Source organism: Oryzias latipes, chromosome 7, assembly GCF_002234675.1.
Source record: "Oryzias latipes chromosome 7, ASM223467v1".
Taxonomy (NCBI): domain Eukaryota; kingdom Metazoa; phylum Chordata; class Actinopteri; order Beloniformes; family Adrianichthyidae; genus Oryzias; species Oryzias latipes.
Genome location: NC_019865.2, coordinates 28,609,761 through 28,622,146, shown reverse-complemented (window position 1 = coordinate 28,622,146; position 12,386 = coordinate 28,609,761). Strand labels below are relative to the sequence as shown.

Genomic DNA, 12,386 nt, shown 5'->3' with positions numbered 1-12,386 from the left:
CTTAAGCCAACTTGAACTAATTTAATGAATTGAATAAATCCCTTTATGCATTTGACCAATCAGAAGGAGCTTTTATGTTGTTGACCAATCAGAAGGAGCTTTTATGTTAGATGTTGCCCTCCTGATTACATGAGGGTCATTTGGAGAATAATTTAAGGTATTTTGACTCTTATTTAAATTAAACTTTTGCAGTGAAATGGAAATGTTTTTGTTGTTTTTGCTATTTGTTCATGTATCGCAAGTTATATCATCATCGCAATTTAGATCACTGATATCACATATCGTGAGTTTGCCTCATGTCGTGCCGCCCTACTGAGCGCCGCTTCTTCTTTTGCGTCGCTGTCAGTAGGAAATACAGATAAACTAACCTACAGCGCTCTAATGTTCGCTGCAGTTCTTTTTTTTTAAATCGCATACAAATCGCATCTGACTGAGTTTAAGTTGCATCCCCATCCAAAAGAAAACAGAACAAGCGAAAATCATCATCCAGAATAAAAAAATACAGAAATGATCTCATGCTGGCATCAGAGAGCTGATGTTTGAAAAGCATTGGAATACATTTATTCACATGACGTCGTCTTCTGATTCACCCACACTGTCAGCCTCAGTGTGAACTTCCTCCTCTCTCTTATTGTTAAGTAAATTGATGACAATTTTTCAAAATCAAACTAAACAAAGTTTACACGCAGTTGTCCCACTTTATATCTTTTTGTTGGTAAAACAAAACCCACAGTAGAACCTTTTTCTGTTACATTGGTTTTATTCAGACTAACAAACTAGTGAGGATCTGATCATTCTGGCCTGAGCTCAAAGTCACGTTTTCTCACATCTTTAGCAGATTTTTCCGGTTAGAAAGCCTGACTTTACAAAGAGTTGTGATTGAACTGTCCTCATGAGAGCTTCACAGTGAGGCAGACGGTGCTGATGACGGATCCAGATGAACACGTTCAAAGAAAAGATGACAAAACCAAAAAAACGTGTCTGATAAGTTCATGTGCTCCAATTCAAAGAAAGGATTCTGTTTTCTGAATGTCTGTCCTTCATCAGGAGCGTCCAGTTTCAATTTCATGAACGAATGTTCCGGGGTGAATTTGAGCATAAGGTGCGGCGGCGAAAACTTGAATAGAGCGCATTATTTCTAGAGTTTAAATAACTCAATTTTGGCAAAGAATTTGCGTCGCAACAACCGTTCAACAAGTCGGCCTTGGCCTGTGGCGGGTTTGGTGACGCCATCATTGGAGAGTTGCAGAAGACTTATTACTTTGCACTCTTCCTGAACTTTGATACTTTTCTTAATTGTATGGACACAATAACAAAAAAGTCCCCTCGTTGTATTCTTGTTTTGAAAACGTTAAAGCTCACTGTTCTGGGAGAGTCTCTGAATGATGTCGTGAACCCAGACATGTGACGTGATCATTGACGCTTTTGTAGAGCTCCTCAAAATAAAGAAATCTGATCTCTCAGCATCATCTGCGTCTTCCACCACACAGCTAAAAACTTTGGCTCCTCCCACACGAGGTGAGAGCGGCAGGTTTATGAAAAAGAATACAAACATTCTTGAAAGTGGCTCAAAAAGACAAAGGCGTGTGAATTTGCCACACGAATCGCATTTCATGTGAAAGCAGCATTACGCCCCAATGACAGGACGTCATGACACATCTGAACCTGCACTGACCTGCGTCGGGGCCACGCTGGTCATGTCTGACAGGGCAGCACACAGGTCCGACACCTTTCCCGCTTTAGGAACCACAACGCGATGCTGCAGACACAAACACAAGATCCATCTCACACAGAGACACTCAACTCTCACTCCGCCTGCTTTTCTGTGGGTTCAGAACCCGGTCAACTCACCTGCACAGGTTTGGCGTGTGGGTCCAGAAAGACGAAGAACACCTCCATGACGCGCTCCTTGCTGACAGGAAGCGGGACACTCAGGTAGCAGAAGGGGTCAAAGGTCACAGACACCTTGTGGCATTCGGGACAAACCAGGGTGGACTTGAAGAGGCCGTGAAACTTGTCGACGATCACCGAGTCGTTCCGCCTGCGGTGGTTTCTCCACGCCTCTCCTGCCACCTCCTGCCAGACAAACAGCCAACGCAAAAGCAATACATTAGCATTGTAACACTGGGGGGGGCAGAGGGGTTACATGCAAGTTTGGAGATTTCCAAATGTCCCAATGGGAAGAAACCTGAGACCTTTATTTTTACAATAGTTCTTGATGTTTTAAAGCTCCTCACTACACACTTTATTCTGTACAGGAGACACGGCATGGAGGAAACTGACTGATAATGCTCCACAGCCAATCAGGAAGGAGAACACAATGCACTGTAAGAAAAAAGAAAAAGCGTGCAAAATTGTGCCCAATTCTAAATGTTCCCCCTTAACAACTGTACCGTCACCAGCTGCAATGCCAATTCTTATGCAGAGAACGACAAAAACATTTTCAATATCTGGGACATTTTATTTCACAGACAGCAGGAATAACTTTTTTTAAACAGATTTTGACATCAAGTCAAAAAAGGGCTTCCGTAGCAACACTGCACGAGGAAAATGGGCCAAAGTTGAAATAGTAAAGCAACCATGTTTGTTTGAAACAAAAAGCACTGTGTTTGTGGTATGTCAATAGGATTGGAGACGTCAGAATAAAATATCATCAATATGTTTAAGAACTTCACAACCATTAACATAAAATAAATAAACATATTTTGCTTTATTCAGCTTTTGTTGAGTAACTTAATGTGAGTTTATACAGTCATAGTGCTTTATTTACATGTAAAATTAAATGTTTTTCCTTTTATGTTAGTTTTTAAATCACAGTCATCCATTTTCCTAAACTGAACGGCGTCATTCTTCTTTTTTTCACTCCCAGTAAATGGTGATCAGCTGTTATTCTTTTTAAATCTCGCTCACATTTCAGATTGACATTTGGCAGAACGGAAAGATCTGACCTTGCTGGGTTTAATGTTCAACAAACTGAACTTGTAACCTCGTAAACAGCAGCCGCTGCGATGCCAGCTATGCAGTCATAAATGTGTGCAACAGCTCACTGATCGCCCCCCCCCCCCACCCACGAGCTCACGTTCCATCCACAGACATGTGCTCATCTCATATAGGCATCAGTATTGAACCGTTTCCATTTCTAAGCTAAGCTTTAGTTTCCCATGGAGCGCCTTAACTTAACCCGCCCGTTCATGGAGGCTGACGTGGAAAAGCAATCCGTATCTGAGACATAAATAGAGATGTGCGACTGATTTTATTTCAAGCATCTTCATTAGAGTCGTAACTGACAGAAAAGTCAAAATAAAAGTAGTGCAAAGTCCTGATCTGGACATGGTTCATTAAATGAAAAGAGCCTTGTGGAGAGAAGAGGAAGACTAGGTCTGCACAATAAATCGCAAATTTATCGTTATCGCAAGATCAAGCAGTGCGATAAGCATATCGCAAAAGATGGCGAAAATTGTAATAAATGGTGATCTTAAATGTGCTAAAACAATCTTATGGCAGCTTGAAGTACTTAACGGATCAAATAAATCCATTCATGCATTAGACCAATCGGATGGAGCCCTTGATGTTGACCAATCGGATGGAGCTCTTTTATGTTAGATGTTTGCCACCTATGTAGACTGGAGTCATTTGGAGTATCATTTTTAAACTGTTGCAGTGAAATGGAAATTACGTTTTTGGTTGTTTTGCTATTTGTTCATTTACCGCAAGTTCTATCGTCATCGCAGTATTGATCATAAATATCGCATATCGCTAGTTTTCCTCATATCGTGCAGCCCTATTAGAGTCCCTGAGTAATGAGCGGGTGGGTAGCTATTGTCAAAATGTCACTTTGCAGAACAGCGAAACATTAAAGTGGGCAACGGGGGTCGGCAGAGGCGGTGCTCACCTGGTCCGGTCTCCCGTCTGCATCCCTGAGTTCGATGTATTCTTTGTTTTTGACTCGGTTCAGGTCCTCGTGCAGCCCATCCAGCAGGAAGGACAGCAGCTCCTGACTGTCGTGCTGCTGGTAACCCAGGAACTGCGATGCGAAGTGGCCCACCTTTGTCTGCACACAGATCCAGTATCCGTCATTATGGAAGACCAGCTCAGAGGAGGACGCGGCACATTTATGAGCCATGCTTAACCAGCACCTCAACCACTGCAGTCCTAAGAACAGGTTTGACTCTGTCTGGTCACTCAGAGCTTTCAAGTTTGCTGCAAAGGAACCCATCAATCTGTGGGACAACTTTACAGCCACTGGAAAAGTGAAACCTCTCAGGTTAACCAAATATGTCTGCTTCTATTCCTTTGGTGAGGATTCGGGTCAGTGAGCAGCAGCAGATCAGAGAGTGGTACCTTAAAGACCCGCGGAACCACAGAGTAATGTCGCCCCGACCACATCTGCTTTATGACGTCGGCGTACGCCTCTGCGATCTCCCCCTTCATCCCCAGAGGGTTGGTGAAGTTCAGCTCGTCCAGGTAGGAGTTCTGCAGGAAGTACTCTGTCAGCGGGGGGGTGTTGCTCAGGCACTGCACAGGGAGGACAGGAGGAGCATGAGGGCGGAGTCAACGGGCATCAGTGTGAAACGTCTCTCGACTCGTGGTGCAGTGAGTCTGACCTGCAGCGCAGAGTTCATGAAGCAGGTGTTTCCCAGGTTGGTAAGGCCACAGACGCCAGGCTGTCCTCGGTACGAGTCCTGCTCCTCCACGGAGTTCCTCCTGGGGGAGGAAGACGTCCGTCAGGCAGAGAACACAACAAGTAAGAACAAGGACCAGACCGGAGAAGAGGTCCTGAAGATAGAAAACCGCAGTTTCCGTAGCCTTAAAGACCAAGTCAGGTGATTTTATTAAGCAGACCAACGTTTCAAGCAATATAGGAAAGAGATAGGATCTCTGCTATGGTACGAAAACCTTAGATATTTCACAAAAACGTGATCATCGTACTGTTAAGGTATTTGTTGCTGATTCAGAGCACACACGGGAAGCTGCAGATAAAAGCAGAATGACGAAGGTTTTCTGCCAGGAGAAGCTGCTAAAATACCATTACAAAGCAGCAAGCACACATTTGAAGCTGCCGGTGTCTCTGGAGTCCCACCAACATCAAGGTGTAGGATCCTCCAGAGGCTTGCTGTTCTATGTAAACCTTCTATTCAGGCCCCCTAAACAACACTCACATGCAGGAACAGCTGCAGTGGGCCAGACAGACTTGGAGACTCATTTTCAAACAGTCTTGTTCACTTGCTGTGTTTTTATTACACATATGCCCAAAACTTTATGGAAATAGTAGAAATGTCCAAAAAAAAGACAATTTTGCTATTACACTGTTTCCATTAAACCCTAATTATGCGAATAAACACAAACCAACTCACATGATAAGTCATTCAAAAACATGACGATGTGTGAAGAATAATTAGATTGACAGCAGATCCAGTTACATTTCTGCCACGGCGCTAGCGCTCATCATTATCTATCAAAGGAGGCGTCTGCGTCTTCTTCAGAAAATGACCACGATGAAGCTATTTTAGTGAAATCATGGTTGGTTAGTTTACAGAGGAGCTGTGGATCCAGCAATTCCACATGACGTGATCAACATTTGATGAGCCGAATGACCCTGTGGGACCTCTTATGGCGCCCGCTGTGCAGTGGCCGAAGCCGCCAGTTCCTACCAAGAAGCTCATCGCCATCCGGTTGTTGGTCAGGTGACTGATTTTATTCGAGAAAAGTGTTTCCATTGCAGTTTTGCAAAATATATCAATTTCAATACAAATCACCCCCCCCAACCAAGCGCCAAAACCTATTTTTAATAATGCAAGTTTCCATGATTCAAATATATGATTGCAAATGCAATTTGCGCAATTTCATAGTGAATGGAAATGCAGCTACTGATGAGGGCTGTGCAACCCTGGATGGTTCAGATGGATGGAGTAGTGGGGGGTTGGTGGATGGCCACCATGTCCCAACAAGGCTGTGACGTCACCAATGAGGTGGTGGAGTCATGTTTGGGGCTGGAATCATGGGGAGAGAGCTGGTCAGCCCCTTTAGGGTTCCCTACAAGTGGGAAATGTACCTCTGAAAAGTATGTGGAGTTTCAGACTGACTACTTTCTTCCCTGGTGCAAAAAGAAGAACCATACTTTCTGTAACAAAATCCTCCTCATGCATGACAATGCACCATCTCATGCTGCAAGGAATACCTCTGCATCATTGGCTGCTATGGCCATAAAAGGAGATAAACTGATGCTGTGGCCCCCATCCTCCCCTGACCTCAACCCTATTGAGAACCTTTGGAGCAAAATGTATCTGAGGGTGGGAGGCAGTTCACATCCAAACAGCGGCTCTGGGAGGCTATTCTGACATCCTGCAAAGAAATTCAAGCAGAAACTCTCCAAAAACTATTCCAAAAAGATATTCTTGATTTCAGTAGATATGACCTGTTAATGCAAATTCAACAAGTGACCATTTTCAGGTCTTTAGAATCTATCAAATGTTGTGAAACTCTGCATAATAATGTGAAACAGTGGCTTTGAAGGTTTTTAGATTTGAAAAAAAAAAATACTGTAACCTTAAGAGGTTTGTTCAATAACATGTGATATAGACTCTAATGGTTGGTGACTTGGTTGAAACTTTTGCTGACTGTAATTTGCATTCAGTATTTAGAAAAAGCTTGAGACATATCTGTAAAAGATTACTTTACTTAACTATTATTTTATTACCGGTAGTTTAAGAATTAGTTACTGCAGAGGGAATGATGTTTCTACAAAAAATAAAAGCAGAATGTTGTTTTTGTTGTTTCATGAGGATTAATGACCAAAGACAATATGGAGCAAAGAATATTGAGAGGAGGAAAGTTACAGCAGGAAGTTACATGACCAAAAAGAAAAACCGAGGAGAAAAAGAAGCGAGGATGGATCAACACAAGCCATGAAGGGATCTGCTGGATCTTACATGATCTGAGGTCTGGAGCTCGGCCAGGTGCCGTCAGAGTTCCTCATCTCCATGATCACTGTCTGGAAAACAAACACGCATCAACCTCATCTCTGATGTAAACAGTTTATGTCCTTTTAAAAGATCAGGATGCCATGAGGACGCTCAGGCCATCAGCTGACCAGGAGACTGTGCGAGGCTAAAGTGGGCGTGGTCTCACCATCCCTGAGCTCAAGCAGGCGTCCAGCACACTTATGTGCACATTCCTGAGACGCTCGCAGCTGCTGTCCGAACTCTTCATCCACAGTCGGCACTCTGAGCCCGGAGGCACAGAGAAGGCGCGGCACATGGCTGTCTGGATGGCATCTACGCACAGACGTGTTTGGATCAGAGGGGATGACATCATGCAGCAGTGTGGGGTCATGGGACTGAGAGCGTGACGCCTCCTTGAGGAAGGGAAGCGCTGCTGCAGCAAGCGCAAACACAAACTCACGTATGTTGTCTGTGCGGCTAAACTGGTCCGTGATGACATTGTCCATGTTGCTATGGAGACAGAGGAAGATCTCAACAGGGTAAACCTCCACCTTCAGGGTGCTGGGTAGGTCAACCACCTGAAACACAAGCAAAAAGTTGGGTTTTGATCACAAAAACGATAAGAACAAACAGACTTGTGGGAGTGCAGTGAGTGGTGTGTGTGAACTCTACCTTGCGCTCCAATGGAGGCTGACCGTCCACCATGCCATACCACGCCAGCAGCTTGTGCCACGCCTCTGCTGGAACCAACACAAAGTCCTCGTTCTCTACCAGACGCTCCTTCAGGCGGTACGAGTCTAGGTCTGCAAACACACGTCACACTTCAAGGTCAACATGGCGAGTGGCGGCAGAGCAGAGTCTGTGCCGTGAGGCGTTCGCTGACCCTCAAACAGCTCCGTGTTGTCGATCTGACCGGGAAAGGACGAGGAATTCTGGTCTCCAGTCTCTGCAAACTCCCTCCACTGCTCAAACCAGCGACGGTCGACCACATACCTGTGAACACACAACATCAGAAGACGTTTACAATAATCATGATTTGACCCACGGATGTCCGTCTTCCTCTTCTCTCCACAAGGCTCTTTTCATTTAATGAACCATGTCCAGATCAGGACTTTGCACTACTTTTATTTTGACTTTTCTGTCAGTTACGACTCTAATGAAGATGCTTGAAATAAAATCAGTCGCATCACAGCATTTACTGCAAAGTCTAAAAAATGTTTATAGAGGCTCTAAGTATTATCTGTTTGTAAGCTTTTCAATTTCATAACTTAAATGAAACAAACAAGCAAAATCTTTCAAAACTACTCTATTTTTTTCCTCCAGAAGCTTAACTTTACAGAGGTTCATGAAGGCATCATTTTTGCATGAACTGATGAAAGCTGCATGGGAGTGAGAGGGGGCTCGGTAGTAATCCAGAACTCATTTTTAACGTCGCGCTTCGGGTTAAGCAGACGTAAACAGCAGAAAAAGACGTCAAAATGCGACAAAGAAAACAATGAAGTAAAAGGTAGAGAAGCTTCTTCTGATTCGCTGCTTTACTTTTTGTTTCTGCTCTGAGGCATTGACACAGCTAAAACCTCTAACCATGAATGAACGGAGTTTTAGTGTGAGACCCTGCAGACACTGATGTGAAACCAGAACCTGAGAACCGCTGGACGCCGGTCAGAACTCCTGCTGAGTCTGGATCTCACTACCGATGAAGCAGGATGGACGCTCTGCAGCAGGTACACGTTTCCACGACAAGCCCAAAAGCCCAAAATTAAACCACAGCATAACTAGAAACACTGTGAAACGCCAAATTCTCAAGACGTGACCAACGTCTTGGAGCTATTGAGGACAGCATCGGTGTCCTTCACAGCCAAAACTGGACAAAAAGAAAGAAAGTTTTCCAGGATTTTAATCCAAAATACACAAAACATGCAAAAAAGAGAAAACATCAATGTCGTTACCAAAAGCTAAGCCTCTAAATTTAAAAAATGTAATAAAAACACATCCCAATATTTTTCCCACAGCCTCAATGTTACAAAAATTTGAGAATTTTCAAAATAAGAACAAAAAAAAAATCCTGTTTTGGAGCAAAACAATTTAATCAAATCAGTTCTGGTTTCTGGCTTCCCGTCGTGTGACAGCCTCCATCTGTGGTCACATGACCTGGATGACATCAAACACACACTCACCTGCTCGCTCATGAAAATGAATACAAGCCTGAAATACAAACTGATGCACAGAAACTGCAGCTGATCTGAGCGATCACACAATCTTTGGTTTCCTGTTTCCTTTTCAGCTTTTACGTGCAGCTTAGCTTTCTCCCAAAGTCCCATTTGAGGATCTTCTGCCCTGTTATCAGTCTCCGTAGGCCCTATTATTCTTTCAGTGCAGTCTGACCGATGGACGCTCTGCTCAAGGGTGGAGCTAAATGCATTTGAATCCGTGTTTTCTATCTTGTTTCTTATTAGAACACACAGCTATCACAGCAACCATCTGGAGTCCTGCAGCTTCTGCTGTAGCTTTGGCTCCTGCAACGTTTTTGTCTTCAGACGTGTGATAGCTGTGTGTTCTGCTGCAGGTCAGGCTTTGTTCCCTCACTTTTAGTTTAGCTATTACCCATTACATCTTAAGACTGATTTCATGTTTATTGTACAATTACGGTATGAAGCCCATTGAGATGACTATTGTTGTAGTATTGGGCTATGTAAATGAAACCGAATTAAACTTGTTTCCTGTTCACTTGGTAAAGGACGCTGCGTCACTTTTGAAGCACAAATCACACTGTCCATCTCCTTAGAAACACAATAAAAGGCATTTCCTGTTCTGCTGCATTCAGTTCATTTCAGCCAAAAAAATGCTGCTGTTTAAAGTGTAAAGGCTAAAAAAACATTCATTCATTCATTCATTCATTCATTCATTCATTCATTCATTCATCTTCTAAACCTGTTTTGTCTCTTTCAGGGTCACTAGGCTGCTGGAGCCTATCCCAGCCACTCCTGGGCGAAGGGAAGGGACATCCTGGACAGGTCGCCAGTCTGTCGCAGGGTCACACCCATGAACACTCACATTAATGACAATTAGTGACAATTTAGAGTCTTCGTTTTGTTTTTGTTTTGTTTTTTTGTTGGGGGGGGGGGGGGTTAATTGGTAACTACCAGAAATGTTGATGAGCCTTTCCAAGAGCCGCATTTCAAAAGTGGTACATATTAGAAGTTCATAGAAGTGTTATCCAAACAGATGCTTTCAGGCTTTTCCTTCCTTGCACAGACAAAGCTTCTTTTGTGTGAGGAAACATGACAACACAAAGGCAGATGGCAAAACTGGATCTGAATGACCAGGCAATATCTGCTGAAACTCAAATTTACTGTCAGGCATGGTGGTGGAGGTATGGTGATAAGGGCTTGTTTTGTTACCACAGCACTTTGATCAGCAGGAGTTAATTTTCTTCAAGCCCAGGAGTTGTCTACAAAGAAGTGTGAGGTGTTCAGACTGGCAGTGGACTTTGTGTCGGACAATTGGACACATGAGGCCCAGAACCAAGTTAAGATCCAGACTCTCATTTGACTGACACTTTGTTGGGATCATAACACAACAGGACCAAAATGTTTGCGTTCAAGTGACAAAAAGAAGAACGGGCCATGTTTTTCTTCTTCTAATAACATCCAGTTCCTGCTGCTGAAAAACACCACAAGCAGCTGAATCTGAACTAACGAAACTATAAAAATGCGAATAATGAAGATGAAATGACGGGACAGCTGTTTAATAGTTGTAGATAAGACAAATAGGTGTGTTTACATGTCCTAAAGTAAGCCGGCTTCTAAACCCGTAAACTAGTTTCTCCACTGACCAGGTTTATCTGTACAGCTAATCATGTTCAATTTGAGAGAATAAGTTTAGCTAAAAGTTCGTCTCTCTGTGGTCCTGAGGCGGAACTTCTAGCTGAATTGAAGGAGGGAGGAAGATTGGCAGAACAGGAGATGGGGCAATGGAAATTAAACAGATGGGGGGGGGGCTTGTAGGTGTATGTGCAGAATGCATTCTATTTAGAGTCTACTGGAAGATGCTGTGGTTCCTCCAGAACAGAAGAGATGGATATTGGGTGATGAAACGAGCGTCTGAACCACTTGAAGGGATTTGTGGAGAACTCTGGGGAGTCCACTCATCCATCTATGTTCTTCCGCTCGTCCGGGTCACGGGGGCAGCAGTCCAAGCAAAGAGTCTAAGACCCTTCCTGCAGCTCCTCTGGGGGGGTCCAGAGGCATTCCCAGTCAGAAGATGCAGTCTCTCCAGCATGTCCAGTCATCCGGGGGCCACTGCCCTGTGGGACATCCCAGGAGCTTCCAGGAGCAGGTGCCCAAGTCTCCTCTGGATGTGGAGGAGCAGCAGCTCTACTCTAAGATCTCTCAAGACGGCCGAGCTTCTCACCCTGACTAAGGGCACAGCAAGAGTCTCAGAGGTCAATGCAGAATTTGACACAGGTGTGGATGAAGATGGGGCTGAGTTGCTTCAGTGGTGTCCCTTTTAGATTTCTTTTGCTGAGTATTCATTTGTTTGTTATTTGGTTAGCAGGGATGGGCTCAAAAACCTGTTTCCGGATCTTAGAAGCAGGTTTGGAGAATGCTCGAGTCTTCTTTGCCAGCTAACTAGTTTCACTTGATCTGATCATCTCCCCACTTATTCGAGCAAAAAAAAAAAAAAAAAAAAAAAAATCACAGCTGATAGTTAAACTGTCATTATCAACCGCCCAAAACAACCACATATGTCAGACTCAGAGCACAGAAACAAACGAGTTCCGTTTTGGAAGCAACACTCGAGTCAATGTAATAATAAATCCCAGTTTGTTTCTCAATCAGAAGAAGCGAAACTGAAAGCAAACTGTTGCGCCTCACAAACAGATCACGGAGCCGACAGAAAATATACTGCCACAAAAAATTATTTTGTGTTATAATTGTATTAAATCCCATAATCGAAAAGCTTCCGTGGCGACTGTGAACGTCTCATTAAAGCAGGGGCGTTAGCGTTAGCTTCACCACAGCTAACAGGAGAAGCTAATGGCGAGCACCGAGGACTTCAACCTCTACAACGAGAACTCCACAGCAGCTCGACTCTACCGTGAAACTCCTCGCTCGTGACAACAGCGGCTTTCTGTCACTATGTGTCTGTGTAACAGGGAGCGGCGGTGGCGGGCGAACACTCACCAACTGTCCCCGGCACGGAGCTCACACTCCCGCAACAGACACTCGATCTCCCGCCGTTGGGTCTCCAGACCCGGAGGCTCTGCGGCGGAACAGCGGCTGTTGGCCGTCATGGTGGGAATCAATCGGTCATAAATGTCGTAACTGTAATGAACATCAACGTGACGAAATATATACGGCAGCAGTCGACCGCAGCATTGAAGAACGGGGGGAAAGAAGCAACACAGAACTGTGTTTGCGGAAGTAGGAAGTGGCGGTGACC

At 44.2% G+C, this 12,386-nt stretch overlaps 1 protein-coding gene across 1 annotated transcript in view; it reads right to left on the bottom strand.

The window, feature by feature from the left end:
- LOC101166285 (ubiquitin carboxyl-terminal hydrolase 11) overlaps nucleotides 1-12,386 on the bottom strand; it is a 21,595-nt gene extending 9,209 nt beyond the window's left edge. Inside the window, exons 1-11 of the mRNA XM_004086312.4 lie at nucleotides 12,128-12,386; nucleotides 7,825-7,934; nucleotides 7,614-7,744; nucleotides 7,402-7,519; nucleotides 7,129-7,274; nucleotides 6,930-6,991; nucleotides 4,605-4,704; nucleotides 4,342-4,515; nucleotides 3,893-4,051; nucleotides 1,852-2,076; nucleotides 1,676-1,759 (exon numbers count right to left, since the gene is read on the bottom strand). Coding sequence (XP_004086360.1) covers nucleotides 1,676-1,759; nucleotides 1,852-2,076; nucleotides 3,893-4,051; nucleotides 4,342-4,515; nucleotides 4,605-4,704; nucleotides 6,930-6,991; nucleotides 7,129-7,274; nucleotides 7,402-7,519; nucleotides 7,614-7,744; nucleotides 7,825-7,934; nucleotides 12,128-12,237 — 1,419 coding nt within the window. The 5' untranslated portion in view covers nucleotides 12,238-12,386. The remainder of the gene's footprint in view (nucleotides 1-1,675; nucleotides 1,760-1,851; nucleotides 2,077-3,892; nucleotides 4,052-4,341; nucleotides 4,516-4,604; nucleotides 4,705-6,929; nucleotides 6,992-7,128; nucleotides 7,275-7,401; nucleotides 7,520-7,613; nucleotides 7,745-7,824; nucleotides 7,935-12,127) is intronic.